The sequence below is a fragment of the Lathamus discolor genome, chromosome Z, assembly GCF_037157495.1.
Source record: "Lathamus discolor isolate bLatDis1 chromosome Z, bLatDis1.hap1, whole genome shotgun sequence".
In the NCBI taxonomy this organism is placed as follows: Eukaryota; Metazoa; Chordata; class Aves; order Psittaciformes; family Psittacidae; genus Lathamus; species Lathamus discolor.
Genome location: NC_088909.1, coordinates 56,824,778 through 56,848,917, shown reverse-complemented (window position 1 = coordinate 56,848,917; position 24,140 = coordinate 56,824,778). Strand labels below are relative to the sequence as shown.

General features: G+C 41.2%; 1 protein-coding gene across 1 annotated transcript in view; it reads right to left on the bottom strand.

Moving 5' to 3' along the window:
* PLPPR1 (phospholipid phosphatase related 1) overlaps positions 1-24,140 on the bottom strand; it is a 135,477-nt gene that overhangs the window by 16,393 nt on the left and 94,944 nt on the right. Inside the window, exons 3-4 of the mRNA XM_065663054.1 lie at positions 18,238-18,426; positions 5,921-6,053 (exon numbers count right to left, since the gene is read on the bottom strand). Coding sequence (XP_065519126.1) covers positions 5,921-6,053; positions 18,238-18,426 — 322 coding nt within the window. The remainder of the gene's footprint in view (positions 1-5,920; positions 6,054-18,237; positions 18,427-24,140) is intronic.

The window sequence follows — 24,140 nt, the reverse complement described above, 5'->3', positions numbered from 1 at the left end:
TTGCATGGTTTAGTTTTAATTTCTTTACTTACATTTCCCCCTAAACTGTTGCCAGAAAGTCCTCCAAGCATGAGCCCATAATTTCTGCGGTCTCACTCACACACTATTCTAGAAGTCTTTCTCCTACTGAGCTTCCTGTGTGGCTGTTGATCACTGTTGCCATCTACTAATATGTCTATTGCTTTTTCTAACAGAGACATCAGGCCTGAAGAAGAATCCATCTCTTCTCACTCACTGTAACCTCAGTACAATCCTGTCTTCTCCCTGCAATTTATGCTCAAACTTTTCTTCCACACTGAATCTCTGTAAATATCAGTGACTGCAGCTGCCTGTGACTCCATAGAAACTCTATTATATTTAAAATGCCAGTGATTTGAAACAAAATGAGAAAAAAAAATCAGCAAAAAACCCTCGGGGATGTAGAACATCTGAAAATACATCAGGAAGAGAGAAGTGACAAATGGGGTGGAAATGAGAATGAGGAGATAGAATTCTTTATTAGAGGAAAAAACCCATCAAACCCCTAACAAAAATGGCAAAAGAAACAATGTATTGAAGGGCTCCTGAGACATTGGAAGCTCTGCTCTTCGGTAACATATCATCATGTCTTCTACTGAGTGCGTTTATTTAGGTACTTGTCTCTCAGTGCCCAGTCTATTATCCGAATTCATCACACTCAATTTGCTCAGAAAATATTCATGTTACACATGCACACTCAGGCTCCCCCAACCCGTTTTCCATGCCTATGTTTTTTAAAAGGATTAGAGTTCCACTGGAAGGAAGGGGTCCCTGGAAGGACTCATGGATCTATGGCAGTGCTGATCCTCAGCCCATCTCTGAAGGTTTTGCTCTAACAGTCCTGTGCATCCAATACAGCTGTGTATTTATAGTCCTGTGACTCAGACTGTACTAAAGCACCCTTTATCATGGTATCTGAAAGGGTGTTGTTAAAGGAGCTCTGTATCATTAATCTATTTTACAACTGGAGAGATGGGGGTTGCAGGAAAATTTATTGTCTGTTGCCATGGCATCAGGAACAGACTCAACAGCAAGCTCCTTGCAAACACTCATAATCTGATCCTGGGACTGGCTTCGATCTCCCCAGTTAAGACCCCACAGAGCTCACTTCTCCAGGCATCTACTGCCTCTTGTGCCTGCTTCACCTGTGAGTGTCCTGCCTGGACACTGTTCTCTCAAGACATAAGAAGGAAGACGTGGTCTAGGCGTGCAAGAAGAAATTCAGCTCCTAGTGTGAAAGTACTCTGGAGTCTCAAGATTCCTTCCTACAGATACACATGATTTCTTTCTTCCTCACTGCTTCACAACTATCTAGGCAACAGCCAGCTCAGAGCCTGGCATAAAAGGGAAAAGTAAGGTTTGATTTGTCCCCAGCACGGTGACCTGTTTCTTATACTGGAAGCTCTTCAGTGATAACAAGAAGGACCTACAGAAATTTAAGCTGCAGTCTAGGTTAGTGGCAGCACAACTGAATACATCCTGAGCCCTTCTGAAAGGCAGCCGGTTAGTAACAGAACATGCATTGTTTCACAGTTAACTTCAGATCCAAGGCAGGCAGAAGGGTAAGGTCAGGCAAACTATGTCCTGCAGCTGTCTACGGAATTGACATTAGAGCTCTGGTGTATATCTAGCCTATTACAATAAACTCAATGTGTGTATAAATCTTGTAAACCTTTATCTGCTGAACTAACACCTTAATTTGCTGAAATAAAGCCCTAATTTCATTATTTAGCTGCCCACTGTGAGGTGTCACTATGCTTTAAATTAAGCTGTCAGCAAAAGCTGATTTGTACCATTTGTTAACTGTAAATTATGCAGGTCCAAAGTAAAAGCTACTGGTAACAAATTCACTAAGCATGCTGCACTCCTAAATATCAGAATTGGAGAGAGGCTACTTGCATGTTATCAGGGCTTTGCAGGTATATAACTTAATTACATGGATTAGAAACCTAATACAGTGAAATGCAACACAACGCACACTGCCAAACAGAGGCAGGGAGGTCTGAATCCATGATCCTGGGGGTATGATAGCCACTGTATATAAACAAACTAAATACTTGACTGAAACCATTCAGTATATAATGCTAAAATAATTTTTAATCTCTATTCACAACACAAATGATGAAGTAGAACATAGAAGCAAATGCAATATGGCAGGATGTTAACAAAGTACTGCGCAGGAAATTACCACAAAACAGGGAGAATAAAAACACAAAACTCTGCACTAAAGATGGGATACTGGGAGAAGAGGCAGAGGCCCAAGAAACAACCCCTCATATACTGGTTTCTCAAAGGTCCAACAGGTAAATGGCAAATTTTGGCAGCAATAAAACTGATGGGAGGGGCGTGGAGAGGAGGGAGGACAGACAATGTGAATGAAAAACAGCAGCGCAGTACCAATATTTTAGACAGAAAAAACGGCTCCAAAGTCACTGCACACCACTTGTTCGACCTGAAAATCTTCAAAGTAAATGTTTGTGGAAGCGGTTATAAAAGATAAAGCGGAAGATGAAACAAACTGCAACATACATCAAAGTCTGATGTTTCCAAGATAAGCCAGCTTTTTTTTTTCCTGATAAAGGAACTGAATTTCTAAACATGGAGAACATTGGTTCACCAATCTAAGCTGCAGTGAAGGACTTGATGTACACTGAAGCAAGTTGAGAGGCAGCCCTTTGCCACAAAAGCAAATGTTTGCCAATGCGCAGAATTCATGCCTGGCCCAGGAAGCAGTGAGAAATTTTGCTTTTGCTTCCTGTGGCCAAAAAAACAGGGAAAAATTTAAGACAAAGCTCAACAGTTAAGGTTCCCACTAAACTTAGGAGGGTAGCATCTTAGAAACTGACAGCTGCTGAGGGCTTGAGGAAAACAGAGAGAAAATGAACAGGGAGTACAGTTGGCAGGATAAGAAAAATCAAGGGACAGAAACCTGTGGCTTTGCCTGTATCTCAGGAGAGTTACAGAGGTTTGGTTTAGCTTAAGTCTTTGATCCACTATCAAAGTGCAAAAAATACTTCATTATGTATACATGAAGAAAAAGCAAGAGAGGAAAACGATCAAGTCTAGCGACCAAATTTGAAATATCCCTTGGAGAGAGTATGACAGGGATCTTTCACATCACCAAAAGATAGTCTGGAGTTTCCCTTTTTGCTTCTTTCATTATAAAATCTAAGTGAATACGCAATGAAGTATCTATAACTTTGTTTTGTGGAAAGCTCATTTAGTCTACTATTCTTAAAACCCTATCTCTTCCCAGCAGCTCCTGTTACAGAGTCACGAAGGGAGAAAAAGCCTCTTTGCCTTGCTAAAATCTGGGGATAGCAGCTCTCAGAAGCTCTCCATGATGTGCCTTGCAGGGTCAGGAAGTAGTTCATTTTTCCTCACACACGCATACTCAGACACCTTGAAGGATTTTTCCCATCCTTTTGAGTAACACCAACTGTAATGACTTATAAGGCAGTATTCCAAGGAGTTAAATTACTACTTTTTATAGGTACTTATTTAAGACTCTTGCTCATGCATCTGAGCCAAAGGAAACACCAGATATGGATATTCAAATGAATTTGTACCGAGACTAAATAGGCAGCAAAATTCTTTGCAACAAGACAGACTGCTTGCTAAGGTATCTTGGAAGACAATCTACTTAATCAACTCTGTAATTTATGGTCCTCAAGTTTAGTAAGAGAAAACTCACAGAAGCAAATCTATGTATGAGCAACCTGTTATTTTTTCCCTAGCTAAGCATCCAGGTAGCCTCTTTTTTGAATAAGCAGCTGTATGGAGCTAACTTCCCTGAACATTCAGCACAGGCTACAACTGCTCAGTCCGTGTCATGATTTCAAAATACAGGTGGAATGTCAATGAAAAATGCAGCTATTTTTAGTTCCTTTCATAAATTATTTCAGCCACTTTTCAACAGTCTCTACTTCTCTTATTTTACTGCAGGGCAGGGAAAAAGTTGCAGAAGAAAACAAGCAAACAATCAGTGTATTTTAAGATTAGAAAAACACTTTAAGCCGTTTCTAATAATGTTAACTTCATTTTTCACAGGAAAACATACATAGCTGCAAAGCCAAGATTGATTTCTCTAGTAGGGTTCATATCTATAGTCACTCTCTGAAAGTCCACTGTATCATCGCTACCCCCTTCTCTTCCACCAGAAAAGAAACAATCGCACAAATGTTTGAGCATAAAACTAACTACAAGAAAACACACAGAGCAAGTGCTTAGCTTCCATGGTCTAAGCTCTTTTAGTGCTGACCCTGCAGGCAAGAGTATTTGATTAGGACTCTGAATGTGCTGCAACAAACAGCCCTGAGTGGCCGAGTGGACTCTAGCACCCTGCTTCTCTCCTAATGGCAGCTTACTATCCATCAATGTATCCTAGACCTTATGTGAAGTTCAAGGGTATTTTACCTTTAACTGCATTCCCATGTCTTTTGTTTTTATCAGCAGCACCCAGGCCAGGCCTCAGTAATGAATCAGTCACAGGTTGGTTGTCTCTACCTCCAGTATAGAAGAAGGTAAAAATCCATTTCCACTTCCTGACTGCCATGCATAAAGCAGGAGACACAGAGAGGGGAGAGGGAGAAAGAAAACCTTTGCAGCATGTATTTGCTGCTGATGGAAACCCTAACACAGGATAAGACTTTCAACTCCATGCATGCTCTGAGCAAGTATCCCTGCCTGGAGCCAGGGTTGTGCTCCATGGAAGCAATACAGTCCTTGCCACAGTTACAGCAGACATTTTTCTTCCAGACAAAACTCAAGAAATTAGGCAGTGATAGGGAAGAAGGGATCCAGAGATTCTTAGCTTTTTCCCCAATGCTTTTGTTGACTCAGACTGAATTCAGACCCAGCCTTTCTGCAAGATGCAGTGTGTAAGTACGCTTTAACTTTATGAGTATACAGGGAGTGAGGTGCAGTGATGCTCTGTGGGCAAAGCCCCTCTTGGGCAGTGGGGAGCCATATTTACACTGGTGCATGCCAGCAACAAGACAAACCATCCCATCCAATGGATGAACTTGTGACTTCTCATGAATAAGGAGAGAAGTGAGAACAAGCCCCTTACACATGCAGTTCAGAGCTGCCCTCTTCCTACTCAGCTGCTACAAGGAAGTAGGAAGTGAGTGCTCCTTCTCTCTAAACACCTTGGCGTGTGACTTGGGCAGCCTTAAATGGCTGTGAATTGGGAAGACTTCAGAAGAGAACTAGATTTTCTGTTAGTGCCACAGTCGAAACACAAGCTATAATGCTATTCCTCTTCCTGCTCCAAAAGAACCATGGGATCATCACCTCAGTAAGGTCTCATAGACATTTTTTTGACTAATCAACAGTGTTAAAAAGGCTTTGTGGTTTGCATGCAGCATATAAAGAAACCCCCAATGGTTTAGTGACAGAACTTCTTCATTAATTTCTTAACGATTAACTCAATGGAAGCTCTAACAAAAACAAAACAAAACAAAAACCCCACATTATTTTATGTGGACTCTGCACTTTCTTAGATTTTGTGGCAGAGCTATGGATGTTAAAATTAGAGCTGAAAAGCAAAATGCCAAAGAGATGGGCTGGTGAGGACCAATTTGTAAGTAAAATGGGTAGCTTACACAGGCTAGCAATGATGGAATTATTCATATAAGGATTTGATTGGCATAGCCTTCTTTAAGGGTCCAGAAGAAGCATTAAGCTCAACAGAATAGGATATAGACTAGCTCCAGCCAGCATGATATGGCACATTTTGAACATTACCTTGCAAATCCGAGGGGGAATATCCCTCTAAGGTGGAAGACGCCTGTAAAGATTTCACAGCTTAATTAATTTTGTGGTGTAGATTATCAGGATGTTTTGTTCTGTTTTGGTGCAAAAAGGGACTAACTAAGCTTGCAGTGCTCAGGATGCTTACCTATAAATCGTATTATTCTTCGAAGCAGTGGGTTCAGGTAACAGCACTCTCCAGTCAAAATAGTTTTCTCTTGGATAATAAGGGTTTCTCGTGTTGACTTTATGAAATACATGGATATCTCACCAATAAAAATCTGCAGGAAAGGGAAAGAAACAAAGGGTTAAAAATTACATGAGCAAACATAAAAACATGGGTGACTGGTTCCAGCCCACAGCAACTACTACACAGCAGTGTGTGTTTGGAACACTGCATTCCACAGTGAGGCTACACTTACTCACTTGAGCTGAACTGACACAGACCAGCTCTTGGCCAGGAAAAGGATCTGCCATTCTTGCACTCAGTGGCAAGACATATCAACTATTAGGCCTTCTTATACTAACTCCTGGAACACAGGGAGCAAAGAGACTTTAATGAATACCGTGGATCACAGAAACTCCCATTTTTACTGTGATTAGCACAGAATTTGTCATATCCTGTTATTAGCATTTAAAATTTACTGACAGTATAGACTTCATGGACAGAAAGCTTCTAGACATCTGGGAACTGGAAAGTGATGCTGCAGAAGTCTACTCTAAGGTTTTACCAGGAGGCCTCAGTACCACTGGATGCTTCCAGTAGCCTCCACACGTTCTCAAACTTATATTTGCCTGCCTCTGACAGACAGGTTACAGAACTGCCAACTTTGAAAGGAAATTTATATGAAGGACATCCCTGCAGTGGAAATTCATCTGAAGTCACAAAACTTTTGGGGGTGTCAGTGAACATTCTGGGCAATGGAAATTGATCTCAAGTCACAAAACTTTTGAGGATGTCAGTGAACATTCTGGACAAACGTATCATATTTGTACTAATGAAGTAAAAAGTGCCAAGGTATGGGTATAGCACCGCCACTAACCGATAGTGTTACGTTGTTAGTATGGTCACTGCCACAGCCTGGCCTGGTGACAACAGTCTCAGCAAAAGCCTGGGACAAGTCCCCAAGGAAAGCTGCATGCTACTGCTATGTAAGTAGAAGGAGTTCAGTCATTTGGCCGCAGATTGCACACGCCAGCTAGTCTAGAGGGCCAGAGGATGACTTCTAGCCTGTTTCATTTACTAAATACCCTAGTTTATTTATTAAATCATCAAAAGTGATGTCTCCAGGGATCCAGTGATCTTGATGTTAGCTGTGCTAACATATTACAAATTTTTATTGTGATCAGATCATTCATGTTTTCTATAAAAATGGTAACTGCTTCCCATAGGAGTAGGATTAGTATTTCCTGAGCACTCGGAAATAATTTAAGTCTGTCTTAAATTTAAGACAGAGGTGTATCTGCCCTAGCTGAAGCTGGACAGAGTTTGATCATGGGCTTTAGAGGCAGTCACAGTCCGTTCATAGAGGCCACTTCTGAAAATCCCACGTATCATGTTTTGTCATCAGGGTTTAGAAAGCAGAACTAGGTGCTTTTTAGAAAGATATAGTTTTAAATGAAAGACTTTAGGAAAAAAACCCAACAGCCTGAAGTGGCAGAAATTAGTTTTTAAAAGGGGTTTACTTGAAAGAATTACTTTAATACATTGCTATAAGACACAAGAAGAGTACATGGTGCTAGGAACGGTCAGAGAAATGCATAACAAAAAGTGTGTGTGTACACACACATGCACACAGACACCCAGAGTTAGTACTAATATCGAGGAACTAGTCTTAGTTCACTTTGACTGCTGGAACGGTACGTTATTTCAAGGGCAACAGTTTATCCTTATTAAGCCAGATGAGCGTCCTTATCGATCACTGACATTCAAGCCAAGTATGCTCAACCTCTTTATAATTCTAACTGCTGATGGCAAGAGATGTGGAGTTGTAAAATGTATGTCGATAATGGCATTTGGGGGTGAGAGCCACACTGAAATATTGCCTTTATCCTGTTTCACTCCATCTGCTCTTAACAGAATTGGCAAGCGGTTCAATAAGCTCAGCTCACTAACTATGGGGCTGGGAATTAAGAAAAAGACCATCTGCACTAAAGCAGTTTAAAAGTGACACTGTGCTTCAAATCATTTATTATTTGAATTATGATGATGTTTAGAAAGTTTGAATTCTTTGGCTCTGTCTGCTGTGGCTGTATGTACACACTGAGAGACAATCCACATCCTAAGGAAATTCTACTCTATGAAGACATGGGTTAGTGGACTTTAAAAACCCCGAACTTTTCATTTTAGACAGACTTAGGTACAAAACATATTAACAGACCTTTAACAGTACATCTATTTTTGAAGTTCCTTTGCATCAGAAGCTAAGTGAATGTTTTCCCACTTCAATTCCCTTCTTTATTTCTATACATTTAGCTGTCTGGCATACTCCTAGAAAATCCCATGTGGATAAATTAGTTCCACTTAGATTCAGGAGTAAATCTTGCCAGGCTATAAATCTGTTCAATTCCATTCCACTGATTTAAGCAGAGTTGTCCCAATTTCCTATAGCATAACAGATCAAAATGTCATTTTTTTTTTTAGGTGAACAGTGCCTTTGGTTTAATACAGAAATTATATGTATAGTAATAATGCTGTATTTGCGAGGTGATGTAAAATGACTCAGTGTAACTGGACTATTCTTGTGGTGCCATCACTGGTACTGTATTTAATTGCTTCAATTTTGTTTCCCTGTATGTTTAATGTGGCTCTAAGAAAGTGAGCCTTGCTGTTCTCTGAATATTCAATGGAGGCCTGGGCACCTAATTCTAATAGCTAATCTAGATGCGGAGAATTGAATGTGGTCAAAGAACTAACTTCTTTTTTTCACCAGGCATTTCTGAAGTCAAGTAACTCCACTGATTCTCATGATTCTGCATGAGCAGGATCCACATCCAGACAAGTTGTCCAGCTGTATCTAAATATAGATACACAAATACGAGTGGAAAAACTAAAAAGCAAGCAAACTACTTACTTCTTCTTAGGAAAACAATGTAAGGTTAATGAACTGCTGTATCATACTGGCTTAATTAGACAGAAGAAATTGCAAGGAAATATCACTGGATGTTGGGGACTGAAAGCACAGGTCATCTGCTGCCTGAGGTGATGCAGGCCATAGGTAAGAAAAGGTAGCGCCACTGGATGTGATTTTGTCCTTGATTCCCTGAATGCAATAGCAGCTCAACTACACTGAGATTATGCTGCTTGGACACTCTTGCTCACATTCATTTTCACATTATTATCAGGTAGAAATACTACAATGATGCCCCAAAGCCTCGGTATGAATTTGAAATACCTACCCAGTAGTCATTCTTCCTCTGCTGATTTCAACCTATCCACTAGAAAACTTCGATTTGACCTGCCTTCCCATTACCGGCAGTGTCACCAAATACTTGCTCCTCAACATTCAGCTCTCAAACCCCTCTGCTGCACATGCTTTACTTATTTAGTGGCTCCTCCTGAGCAAAGAAGCAGATAAAATGATCTGTCCCATTTTCTTCTTCAACAGCCTTTTGCTCGTAATAGTACTTGAACTTGTGAACTTGCGTTTTCAGACAGTGAAATATCACGCCTTCTGCTTTCAAGTTCTCAGCAAAACACAACACCCAATGCTTCCTGCATTCCTGCACAGATTACCAATGGTCAATTTAGTTATCAGCTTAATCAACGAAACAATGTAATTATCTTTACTTTTTTTCCTACAACACTTTCTGATAAGCTCACTGCGTCCGTGCCGAACAATTCTTTGCACAACTGCATTCTAAATATATATTGGGGTAAAAGTCAAGGAGACCTGTTTCCATAGGTATAAAATAATATAAACTATCTTGGAATGAATCTGGGCTACAACCAAGAGGAGGTTGCAGAAGAGAGGCATCCTGGAATGCCAGTCCTGCTGGAACTGTGCAGTGAGGTGGTCGTGGGGGCAGCCTTGGAGAGTTATTAAAAAGATAATTATTGATAGTGCTGACAGCCAAAGATGAGTCCAGCTTTAAGACTTTTCTCTCTTTACTAGTTTCTCTCATCAGGACATTAACCTTATACCTCAATTCAAATCCTCTAGCAAAGCTGTTGACTATACTGCTGCTTCACTCCCCTGCCACACTGTGGCTTACCTCTCCTCCAGCAGCCAAAATCTTCCTCCTCAGTCATGTTTCTCCAAACTCCTGTGCGTTTAGAAAGCCACAGTCTGGTTCTTCCGATGCATAAACTGACTCACCACCAGCCACGCTGCCCTGGTCTTGCCACCTTTTTTCCCCATCTCCCTTTGAAAACTAGCTACAGATTCATCATAACTTAGTCAAACCGCTCACCATTCTTCTCCACTGGTTTCTGGCCCAACTGCCTCCATACAGCCCAATGTCACTGCTGGCAGAGGCTTCATCTCAACAGTCCTCCTGCCACTCACTCACTCACGGCTGACAAATGGGAAAACACTATTTTTCTATTTTTTTTCCCCACTTTAGGCAAACACAGGGGTTGTGTGAAAGTTGCCACAGACAGTTTTCATGTCAGCTGCAATTCCACACAAATTAACGAGGAGCGTCAGCCAGGGAGCACAGAATAGACGCAGGAATCACAACTGTGCCCACAGCCTGGGACTGTCTGAAGTCTCCCTGTGAAACAACATCCTTTTGCTCCTTCCCACAAAAGAGTATAACTGATTGCATTTCCAATCACAGAGAGACAATGGAAATACCATATTAGGAAGAATTATGTGAAGTAGAGGCAGGATCTGTCTTTTCTATGCATTAATTTTATGTCTTTCTGATTTCTAAGGGTTTTTAAATCTATCAGCTTGTTTAACAGCATCCTTGTGACACAGTCAATCCTTGTTAACACCACTTTCTACAAAGAAACCACATCCAGAGACATTCTATTACACAGAAATATTTCTGGCAGAAAGCAAAACTGAACTTCCATTTTGGGACATCATCACTCTCAGTTCTGGACAGGTTCCAGCAAGCTGTATGAGATTTCCTGAATCCTCTATAAAGATGTGTTTGGCTGCATATTAATATCAAAAATCTAAATTAATCAATTCTTCAGTATTCAAAGAGCAGTCTATAGAAGGAGCAGATACATGGAAGGCACTGGCTGTGAGACAGGCTATGTGTAGAGCACTCAGAGAATATAAGCAGATGAGTGTTATGGGGTTCTCAACCCCAATAGTCCAGTTGCAGAATGACTCCACACAACTCTCTCTGGGAAAAGCAGGCCTGTTCACCAAAAGGTGACCTCTGCAAAATGCTCTAGCAGATGTTCCACCAGCACTGGCTTGCACTGGGCCAAATGCAATTCTGCCCTTTTGCATCATGGTGTATCTGAAGACTGCATTAGCACAGCTGCCTGTCAGTAGAGACACTTGTCAGGCTCTACATAGGAGCTGATGGCTCCATTCATCTGTCATCAGTTAAATAGCAGAAAATTTTCACTAGAACTACAGAGTGAGGAGGCACAGAATCACACAGTGACTTTGCTGGGAAGGGGCTCCAAGGGCCTCCAGTCCAACCCCTAGTCAAAGCAGGACCACCACAAACCACAGCCTTGAGCAGTTGCGTTAATGTATGTCCTTATGGGGGTCCCATGGCCTCCTGGAGGCCACTGTTTCAGTGGCTTTTTACTGCCATTGTGAAAATACTTTTCTTAATAATTTTCTTTTCTTGCAGTTTGTGCCCATTGCAGAGCTGCCTCTTGGGATTAGAACAGTCTGTCTCCATCTTCTCTACAGTTCCTACTAAGAACATGGCTCACATTGGCTTTCACTTAGTGGTGTTAGTTACCTAGTTCCTTAGATTTCCCTCACAGTTAGCCTTAGGCCCTGAGGGTTATTGATCTGCCATCCTACCGCTACCTACAGAGCCAAATATTGACACTGCAGAGCTGAGACTCCATAATCACATCCAGGCAGCAAACACTAATCAGCATTCATATAGAGAAAGGACATCTTAGGAGGCAAGTGGTGACTGAAGTCTGTTGCAGCACCCCCTCCAGGGCACAGTATTTCTGTTGTGATCTGCAGCCAGGACCCTGACCCAAGCCTGTCTAGGAGGGCAGAGGATTTCCTTGATAACATCAGTTCTTTAGCTGGTCATGAAGACTAGGGATCGGCTGAGAGTGGTCTCAGACACTCTCATCCTTGCCATCACCATGACGGGTCATCTTCAGCCTGCAGAAATCAGTGCTGTGTTTTGCATAGCTATAAGAGGAAATGAAGCAATGCCTTCAGATGAAGGGTGCAGGGCCAGCTCACCCACAATCTGCTGAGGACAAAACCTTAATCTGTATTCAATTACTTATTATGTCATTCTGTGGTTTTGTGTAATTTTGTTGTTGTTGTTGTTCAATGAAAACAACAGCAAAGAACAGCTTAAAGTCCTTTTCCAGAACCAGAAACCTAGTTTCTTTTATATGAAGGTCAAAAGAGCTGAAATCCACAATATGGATTCTAGACTGCCCACCAAAACCCACAACTGTCTTCTCACTGTGCTAAAAAACACAATTTACTGTGATAAAACCATCTAAGAGCATTTTACTGAAGTTTTAATTGAGAGGAGAAATTTTCCACAGCTCTGCACTGTTCCTGAGAAACTGGCATGTGACCAGAACCATCAGTAAGCCCTGGAGACACTGGCTGTAGCAATACCTGAAAGTGTTACACCAAACAAACAAGGTGTATTTATTACTTCCCAGAACGGTGTGCAAAATACAGAACCACAGAATGGTTTGGGTTGGAAGGGACCTTAAAGATCATCCAGTTCCAAACCCCCTGCCATGAGCAGGGACACCTTCCATTAGACCAGGTTGCTCAAAGCCCCGTCCAACCTGGCCTTGAGCACTGCCAGGGAAGGGGCAGCCGCAGCTTCTCTGGGCAACCTGTGCCAGTGCCTCACCACCCTCATAGTGATGAATTTTTTCCTAATGTCTAATCTACCCTCTTTCAGTTTAAAGCTTTTCTCCCTTGTCCTGTCAAATAATAAAAACACTGAAGGTTGTAAGTACCAGAGTATATACATTTACATAGGGTAATGGGCACACCCTTGCCTCACTCCTACATATCCCAGTTTGTCATTCAGCATTTCACAATCTGGGCCTTAGCGGCCCCAGAAGAAGGAGACAAGCCACCACTCACAGAGGACACCTGGCAAGCCTCTCCAGCCTCATCCTGTGGGGAGCCCTGGCTCCATTTCCTAACAATAAAAGGAAGGTGTAGCCAAATGCCCTTGGGTGGAGACACTCCTCTCTGTGAGCAAGCCAAAACGGGAGTCCAGCCCTGAAAGCCAAGACCATGTGAGCGCCATGTGTGGTACATCTCCTTGGAAAAGGGACATAGCCTTCCTCAATCAGGAGGAAAGGGACCCTCCAGGCATTGAAACTGACCTCTCTTCCCTACTGCCACCCAGCTTGCCATGAAAGCACAGAGGTGAAGCGTGGCAGGTAGGAGTCTGTAGCATGATGTGCTTTCCGGCAGCACTGTCACTAGCAGAGCCTGGGGATTTCTGCCTCAAAAAGCTGGTAAGAAGCTACTGTAATAAAGCTCTGAGCTACATTAGTTCCTCTTGGTTTTCCCATCATGTGCTGAGGAGCTGCCACAGGGGAATCAGCCAACACAGGCAGAAATTCCCTGCCTACCCTTCTAGAAATAAATCACTGTAATAACATGGCTGTACTAAGCCAAAGCCAAGAAGCAACGTGGCATGGAGAATAGGAAAACCATCTGTCAGAACAGTATTTCTGAAGCTTGGAAGGTAAGTACAGATGAAAAGAGAAGTTTGAAGGCTTTCATCCTGCCTCAGATAAATTTGATCAATACTATAATTCATTTTCTAATTATTAATCAGGCCAGTTTGATCAGGCCAGACTAATTCCAATATTGTCCGAAAATAAATACTCCTTTGCACAGATTAATAGCACTGGCCAGGTAACAATTACATGTAGGCTGCCACTTCCAACCTCAAAACAGAAGGGAAGAAACTGAAGGTTGTGTGAAAACCATAGTGCCACATTCTATTCTACTTTATGGACACAAAGAGCGTTGCCCTTCAAGCTGTCTGCTGCTGCTCAGTATTCATTTCAGTGAGCTGGCTCTGTTCCTAAGCCTCTCTGCTTCTTTTGGGCAGGCAGGCAAATCACAATGGATGGAGGAGTACAGACAGCAGCTTTCAACTCTGGGAGGGTTGTTTAGTACCAGCTGGGGAATTGGCTGATTTGCAGTAACCTCATAACAGCAAAAGCTAATTCTGAGGGACACTGATGAACACAGTGGAGTCATCACAGAATATTTTTAAGAAAATGGCTTTAAAATTTCATGTTTATGCAAAGCAACTTGTTTTGATAAAGTTCTCATACAGGCAAAAATGAGAAGAATTATTACTTCTTACCCCTTCCTGCCTCAACATTTTGGAATTGGCAGTACACTGAAGTATTACGTATTCTCCAGCCTCTACATAACTTGCTGCTGTGGGATAGGTCACTTTTAAATCCGCCAGACATAGGATCATGGGGCTCGCACTCTGGTGCTCAAACTCACAAGCTGCTATGAATTTTTATGTTATGTTCCCTATCACCGCAGAAACGGCTGAGTAAAATACCTACACCATGTTTACCTCCAGGAAAAGGTCTGCATTCTAACACCTCCAACTCTGAAAAGGAAAAAAAAAAAGCAATTATTCTCTGGCTAATTTCTCCCTTCCTGAAGGACCTATAGCTACCAAAATGAGGGACTGTCTCTGAATCTTTACAACGCAAAGATCAGCTACCCAGATGTGCAGACATTTTGCTGTAGGCCACCTGAAGCCCAAGACAAAAGCAGTTTTTTGAAGATTGGAAACTTCCTATCATTTGAAAGGCAACGGAGGCCAAGACCAAAGTTCTGTGCTATTCTTACAAGCCACAGAGACAAGTATCTTTCTTCTCATGCCCCTTCCCTAAGCCCCCAGACACTCCTGGTAGCTGCAGTACCCAAGTGCTTGCCATGACTGTCAAGGATGGTATATCCTGTCTGCAAAATGATGTAACCATAGCTTCTACATTACTAGGAGACAAGCTGAAACTATTCCCATACCCATCTCAGCATGACATCGGGAATGCTGAAAATTCAGCAGTTGTTAATAACAAACCACCAACAATGTCAGTACAACTGAAATCAGCCTGCAAGGAGGGAAAAGTATCCGAAAATACAAAGGGAGGGCATTACAGACAACTGGCATGAGATGAAGATGAAATCATACCTATCTCATGAAGCTCTTCATGGAACCTGATCCTACAGATAACTACAAGTTCAGTCCAAAACAGGCAGGATATCAGGAATATCCCTTTTCTATCATTGTCAACAGCATAATTTACTTATTGTGTCTGAAGATACATGTTTCAGGGGATAAATCACTAAATATGAAATAAAATGGCCAGTTATTTCTTTCCAGTGAAAACGAGTTTTTTCCTTATGTAAGTGCAATTTATGACTGAATTCACCATATCCTACTACTTTGCTGCAAAGATGCTAATACCGCCACATTCAGAAAATTAAAAATTAATAAAGCAGATGAAAGCCTTTGACCTATCCTCAGTGGAACATTTTCGAGAAAAATGCATTTCACAGAACAGAGTTGGCCATACATGATTTTCATTTATTTAACAGTGTTGTCATGAGATTTGGGCATCTCCCCTTGCAAGAAACTCTCGTTATCAGAGACTAAGGTTATCAGTAGGAGCATTAAAAGCCTTTTGTAATTCTGATGTACAATGGTTAACTACCCAGTGTAGCATTAAAAAAAGGTTAAAGAGAGTCAACAGCATCACATATTTCAAGAACAACAAATAAAACTGCAGAAAACCAGGCTGGTCTTATTTATTTTGCCACTAAAAATGCAGGGAAATGCACACACAGTGGCACCAACCCACAACAGCACTTCTGAAAAGTGTTGTCAGGGAAGAAATAAAGTACACATATTAGTTTTCCCTATGGCCACTGTCATAGCCAAATGACTGCGACACAAAGATATTCCATTAAATTCACGAAGATGCTCCCTCTTGGCCTGCAAGCACTGTAATGCCTCACAGTTATGCTGAAATCAGGGCTTTGAGTCTTCTCCAGGCCTGTGCACACAAGACTGCACTTAAATACTGCTTGTGTCTCAGGTGAGGGAGCTTGTACTTCTGGATTATTTCCCATAGCACCAGAAACACTGTTAACTGTGTACCATGAGTGCTCCCACATTGCTGTGGGCTTCCACCCCTTCTAACAATCACACCTCTCATGCCATGAGATGTCAGGCAGTGGAAATATGCTGGCAGCACAGAGGCATTAGACTTGATACTGTAAATCCTCTTAGCCAAACCAACCATTTGTTGCCAGAAAGTGAAACACGAAGTGTCTTTTGCAGAGGAGAAACTAGTAATTGTAAGGACAGACTGACTTAAGACAGACTGACTTCACAGTGGAGCTGCAGGATGTCATTATCCTTGAGAGCAAAGTGTAGACAGCAAAACTACAACTTAACCCACAGTGGATGCATGCAAAGCACCCTCCCATGAAGCACAGCTGTGCAGGTTCTTTTTCTTTTTGGTCTGTTTGCTTTTTTGTCGTCGTTCTAGTTTTGGCTGGGTTTTTGTTTTGTTTTTTGTTTTGTTTTTTGGGGTTTTTTTTGTTTGTTTTTGGTTTTTTTTTTTTTGAGAGAGAGTGCAATCATCACCATATAAAGGGCTGCAGGAGTTCCTTCCACTGAAATCCCTGGGAGATTCAGCTGGATCAAACATCTCTTCCCAGACTGTGACAGTCAAAACGACAGGCAGCACCCATACAGGTACCAGGCGACAGCTGAGGATGCTAATGGTGGTCTGATTAACAGTGCAATGCAAGGACAGAAGTTTAGGAAGACTCTGAACAAGCCGTCTCATTTACCATCTTTGTATCAATGATCATTGCCAAAACTCAGTCTCCAGAGTCAGCTACTAGCTGAAGCAGAGTTTGAAATTAGTGTGCAAGGAGAGGAAAGTTTCTCAGGAAAAGATCGGAATGGGAAACATTGTGAAATTACTCATATAAAAACACTGCGCTGAGTGCCAGTCAGGAGGACAGAAAAAGATCCCTCGGACATATGCTCTGGTTGAGGATTAGTCCAATACTAAGTAATAATACATCAAATAATTAATAATACAACAATAATACAAATAATGCAAACAATGCATTAAATAGTGTAGTAAAACATACTACATTAAAAATGGAAAGAAAAATGTTTTCCCAGGAAAGTTTGATCTATTGTCTCCTTGAAGCTGTACCCAAATATCACAAAAAAGCATGGTGCAAAGAGCCCTGTGCTGTTCCTGACCACATCTTCTTTAGCTGATGCTGAAGTGTCCTGTACCAAAAACAACAGTCTCTTCTGCAAATCGTTTTCACGTATCCTACCGCATTCTCTGTTAGACTGTTTCATGCATTAAAGTTACTGCAGACCAAAATTTAAAATGGACTATGGTGCAGCATTCACCTTTCACAATTAAATACATCACATACAGCTTTAATCAGCTTTTGAAAGGGATGCAAATCTAAGTTTAATACAAGAAAGAAATACTGAAGACAAAGAAATAAAGAGAAATAAAATGAAGTACATAAAGACACAGTCTGATAGGAATTCATAGATGTAATTATAAATGCAGCAAAGCTGGTTATATGTGAAATTTGCAGCTTTCCACAGAAAATGGAAAAGGGCCAAAGTTTTGCTAACCAGTGACTGCAATGATCTGTTTGGAATTGTATGTACTCAGCTAATTGAATACTTTCAGCTGTTCTGCTCAGAACAGCTACATCACAACTTACTGGTTGGATAGTAAAGAAAATCGGGTAAAAAATAGTTAAGAGGATGTGACTGCCAGAAATAAATATTATAAGTAAAAAGGAAATATCATTCTTATTTTTATTTGTACTGAGCATTTTCCTGCTCATCTAAGCCTTTTAAAGCCCTTCAAAAGTACTTTTAAAATAGTGGCAAATAATCCTGGATATACTGCATGTCCAACCCAGGTTTTGCTTCAGCTTTATCCTGTTTTCTTATTTCCAGTAATACATAACCGTTGCATTAGAGCCTCTCTGGAGCCCAAGCAATTCACAACTAATCACTGAAGTGAGCATTATATTGTAAATGGCTTAACAAGCTCTACCCCTCAATCTTGCACTGTGATTACCTCAGAATAATTACTTCTGGAGATAACTGATGAAGATCACATTAGGCTAAGGCAAAACAGAGACCTGGCTAAGTGTAAATCAATTACATAGTTGAAAAGAGAGGAAAGGGGACAGAGATATTATAGGATTATTGTTACTGTTTATGGAGCAGTCATGGAGAATTCAAATAATTTCTTCTACTTACAATAGCTGTTGGAGTTGAAGCCAGCACACAGTAGAGCACAAGAGGTGAAATGAAGCTCTCATCCTCTGTCCCAGGGTATGGTTTCATCAAATTGCCATCCTGACAGAAGAAACCTTGAATATGCACCTGAAAAGTATCGGTGCACTCAAAGTAGTAGGCGAGCAGAACAGTCCCAGCCATGATGACAAGCTGAAAATAAAGCATGGTCACACAGAAGCGTTAGTTGCTTTTTTAACAGATGCAGCTATGCCTTCAAGCTACTCTAGTCCTGCAGACCATCCTCCCTTTACCATCACCCCGACAGCCCTTGCAATAATGGTGTGTGAGTGTGTGTGTTTCTGCGCGCCTGCTTTGCAACATCTGTTACATAAACCTTTTGGCAAGCAACACTAATGAACATCTCAGAGAGGAGTGGGTCCATCACGCGGCTCATAGATGGACAAAGCTTTGACAGACACTTTCTCGAAGGACATGTGAGTGACAACGGCAATGACGATCAGTGAAAGCTAGCAGGACGAGGGGCAGCACTGCAGGAGACAACAGCAGTGAGAAGCTAAAACCCGTGCATAATAGTAGGTTGCTGGAAAGGATTATTACAAACGATAAAGGAAGCTAAAGACAAAATGCTTCTCCGCTGAAGCTGTAAGACAGTGCTGGGGAATGTGCATCCTGTGCTAATCCAGAAGAGTCCCAGATGAAGACTTATCCAGAGGGAAATCTGCCTCTTGCCACTCACTTTTCACAGGAGCCACTGCTTATGAGTAAAGCTGTAGAAGTCTACCCAGAAACCCTGACTCTCTGAACAACCAGTTGGGGGCTACTGTGCACTGCCTGTCTTCCCCTCTCCACGACAACAGCATTTGAAATAAACTTGCTTCATCTTTATACCTATAAACTGCAAGGAGCCTTTCTTGTCTTTTTTTTTTTTTGGTAGTTTATTGTTCACTAAATGGATTCACTGGAAAATATCAGCTATCAGCTTTTTGTATATATCCAGTTACTCAGCATGAGCTATTGTTGGTGTTTGTGTCAGCTTCCCACACTGCTTCAACACACCTCAAAACGTTCTCACAAAGGTTGTCACTAATCTCACTTCATAAAATTAAGCAGATATACTAATTCATCATTCTTGTTCACTGTCCGCCAGACTGCGAAGGAAATCTCATATCACAATCCTCATGTCATGGGCATGGACACCAACTGCTAAACCATGTCCCCAGAGACTTCGTCCAGCCTGGCCTTGAATGCTGCAATCACGTCCCATGCTGACATGGATGGTCAGTGGAACTCTATATAAACAAACACAGTCCTATAATTAAGGACTTAGAAAACCTGAATTTAACTCCTTGAGCAGCTACATATTTCCTGATCAACCTTGGGCAATCAGTTTCATAAATTAACATCAGAGGAAGGCAATGACACTATCACTACTCGACAAGATGAACAGATGAACACATTAGAGATTACAAGATACCTGGATGCTGAGGTATTTAAGCTCAGTTCCAGCACTTCATATACTCAGGGCTGTCAGAAGCAATCTCACCCACCCTTCCTACCCCAAACATACCCTCAGACATACTTCAGGATGCCAGCCCCAGCCAGCATACACAGGGGATGGTACGACAGACACAGCTGAGTTTTGCTCTGTTACTGGGAACAGAAGAAAGCAGGTACTAAACTTGTAACACTGTTTGGGTGTCATATGAGAGAAAAATGCTTTTCAAAAAATATGGGGTTTTGATATGGGAGGAAAATTTCACTTATCACAAATGTGCTCTCTAGCCAGTGATTCCACAACTAAGTTTGACTTTCTCAGTGCCAAGCGCTGCCTTAGCTCTGCATGAAAATCCCTCCTGCATATAAAATACAGGTTTAGTCTGACTTATGTCAGTACTGACCTACAACACCAGATACTTCAATAATAAACCTATCCTGGTCATATCCCAGTTCCTGTGTTTTGTTCTTTCGAGAAAGAAAAAATGTACTGTCTGCAGAAAGAGATTTTAATTGTGAAAACATCAGATCCCCTAGGTGATGCCCACCACCTCGTGGAAACAACAACAGCAGACATCAGAAATCAGGTCTCCAGTTCAACAGACTGTACTACAGTCCCATGATGACAAGGGATGATGTGAGGTATAGAAAGGACAGTCCAGCTATTACCATGAACATGAGCAAAATTTTTGCTGCTTGTACAGTCAGCAAAAACCTGATCTCATCTGTGTGCAGGGATACCAGAGACAGAAGGACTCCTTGCAAAGGAGTGACATTTCCCTTCGTGATAAGAAACAGCACTGTTTTGCAGCCATTCTGAGATGGGAGGGCTCAGGGGCCCAGGTTCAGGAGCCTCTTCTGTGCAGCAGAGCTGGGTGAGCGGATGGACCCACATGGGCTGAGGTGACCCAGGCAGCCATTCTGAGGTGCATAGCTGGTGCAAGTGTACATAAGGAATCAGCTCCTGATGTATCTTTTCAGACTCCATCCAGAACTGCTTATGGCAGTAGGACTCTGTCCAATGCATTGTTCATTATTTTTTTCTTTATATTTAAGCAAAAATGTGCGCTTAATTTTCCTAGATGTCTGGCATAAAAATTGCCCAACTGGTCACAGATGCCTTAATCAACTTCAGTCCCCTAATTCTTTTTGACTTCTGAAGCTAGGACCTAAAATGACAAATGCAAAAATCCCTGATTTTTCTAGCCATAATCTGTTTCTCACAGATAACAAATCTGCCTTTTCTCCTTATTTTCAGCTTTACAGCCATTGAAGGGACCACTGAAGAAGAGCAGGTAAGCTGACTTAAGATACAAAACATCCAGTTACATAATACAGAAAACGCAAAGCAGTTTGACACTGACATTTTTCAGTGTTTGTTAATTAATCAACTAATTTCCTTAAATATACTTAAATATTGAGAAAATTAAAAATGCTCAATAACTCACTTCAGACATGCAGCCAATGAATAGAAGTGTCTAAGGTGTTTAATAGCCTCCATTACCGCAATATTTAACCATGTCATAATCCTTAATATTAATCATCATTACTCCATTGTAAGATAAGAAAATGCTCTTATCACCATTTGACAGAGTGGTGACAAAAGCAGAGAAGATAAAATGACTGCCCTTAGGTCACAGTAGAGCCTGTGGCAAAGCCAAGATTTACTTTTCTCCTGGATGAGATTTTTCTGGATTAGTCAGTAATCTGCACATGAAAAACTCACTGATATATGCTTAGGTCCTGATTCTGCAGATGCTCATTCATGCCAATGTAGAAGAAACAGCCCCATTTAAAAACTCCTGCTTGATTTTCAGATTAAGCTTGACAAACTGGACTCAAACAACTGGCATGTGTTTTTTCCTCAAAGTCAGCTATTTAAATGAATTAATTCTGTAGCACTTAACACCTGTCCCTCACCACACCATTAAATTCTGCACTGCTCTGCAAGCCCACACTGATTTGGTCCTTGCAGACCTTCCTATGACTGCACACTGCTCGTATTCAAGTTGTGCAAGTTCTCTGCAATCAAAAAATCACTTCCTTAAATGTCCAAGAAATACGAAGCAAGTCTGGCAATCTTCTACAGGCAGCTGGTAATTGCTTGCTGCAGGGGCTAATCAGGTGTCAGTGTAAGATTGTGTCCTGGGTATAAAGAAAGAGAATCTTCAAAGTAAGCAGTACAGTTCAGATGTACTAATCCAGCGGCTACTGAAATACATTCAGAAATCCTCCCCTTCACCTTAATACTCAGCATAACACAAGCGATCACTGCATATCCAAATCAAAATTATTACGATAGGAGATAGCTGAAGTCCCAGTCTGCATACACTCTTCATTCACTGTGAAGTGAATGAAGTTCACTTCAGTTCCCTTAATGACAATTCAAAGATATTAGCTTTTTTCCCTGTTACCCTCAGAAGAGAGGCCCCTGTTTTTCAAACAAGAAAGCAAAGAGGCCAGCTCCACTTGGGAAAGGGACATAAAGCTGCAAAAGACAGATCAATGTTAAAAGAAAGTACACACAATAGGAGGCAGAGCTTTTTGATCAGCCTATACTGAAGTGTCTCCAGAATTCTTAATACAGGAGCAAGAAACTGAGAGAGAGAAGGAAGAGGCTATAAAAAATTCTCATGTACTGTCCAGCTATACAGTCCCTGTGTCCTGTCAAACCAGCATATTGCCACTGCAGAAATCTCTTTAGCTGTGTGTATTGTCACTTATATATATCATAATGCAAATTTATATGAACAAATTTGAAAACCCCCAAGTACTGCTGGTATTTATAAATAAATATGTACATTCTTTCAGCTTACCATCCTTCCCACACACTGCTGATAATATATCTTACAGTGCCTTTAATGTGCATGACTGATAATTGGAAAATTGTTCTTGCACACAAATGACAGCATAATAGACTTCATTGTTATTCCTCCTGGAAAAAAAACAAACAGACCACTATTTTGCATGAGGTGTTCCTTAGAGGATTGTCAATGAAATACCTATCGATACCCTTGCTCAGTTTGTTTGTTCCTGGCAAGCTTCACTGGGTTTCAGTTAATGAAATGAAACTGTCGCAATTGAGCACCACAAACCTGCGTGAGTGTTTTCAACTTGCAACACACCTGCTGTGGCTCACAGTTCCACCCATTTTAATCAGACTTCCACCTCCGCCTCTGAATAAACGCTAGTGACCAATCATTATGCAAAGCCTGAAAAAACCTGCATGCTTTTTTTTAGGTAGGTGAGGAAAGCATAACTCATGGAATAGACACACTGGAGCATGCAACAGTCATAGCGTATGTGTGTCACGAAGACTGGAAAGAATTGTTACAAGTGTCTCTTTGCTCTCTACTGGGTAATATCAGAAATATTTAATTGTGTGTCTGGGCAGCTTTGCCCTGGGATGGATCTGGGTCTTTTTCCGTGACAGAAGCCAGGCCATTTTTCCTTGGAGATGGGAATTTTATTCTTGCCGCTGCAGCAGAAGGGATTTTAGAAGCACAGCAAATTGGAATAAATCACATGGATTGTTAAATTTAATGACCTGCTTTTACCTTTCCAAAAGCAGACCAAGCTTCTATCAAAGAGCTACTGAGATGTGTTTCTTGAGGCATTCTAATTAGGGTGAAGCCTCAGAAATTCATTCTGGTTCAGGGCTCAAGTTTTCTCGTGTTGTCTGTATTTATTTGTGACCAACTGATATCCAGTTATGAAATTATCCTTCACCTGATACAGATTTCTGACCTCTTATATTACCTGACATAAAGAAAGAAAATATCTCATTAGTCATATTTTGTTTTCTTAAATGATCAAACTTCCTTTAAATACTGGCAAGAGAATTACAGACTCATGAAAAATACTGGAAAATTTACTTAAAACAACTATTTTGGTAAGCTTTTTCACAGTACGTTTCTGGGATTTTTTTCAGGCCTCCTGAAACTGCCTATGCCAAAACACCAACTATAACTTCTTAAGAAGGGTCTACATTTTCACATCGTAGAGTGGTCAGGTGGTGAGAAAATGCTATACACCTCATCAGATAAGCCTATCCTTACAAGCAACAAAGAAAATGGAGACAACTGTTGATTAGAAGTCCATCCATCCAATCCAGATGTGTTAGCAACTAAAAGGCCTATTTTCACACTGAGATGTAAAGGTAGTAAGTAGGTACATGTCTCCTGTTAGCTTTAAGTTAGCAGTATGAATTCCCCAGGGATCAACAAAAAAATTTTGTTTCTACAGCAGTTTGTTAAGCATCACAAATGACTGCCTTGAAAGGTTTCACCTTCACACTTCAGTAGTGTTTCCAGGTTTGTAGAAACGTATCAGCCAGTAAAGGCATTTACAATCTCTAACCGCAGCAAATGAATGTTTTTAATAGATAAGGATCTGGCCAACTGCATAGT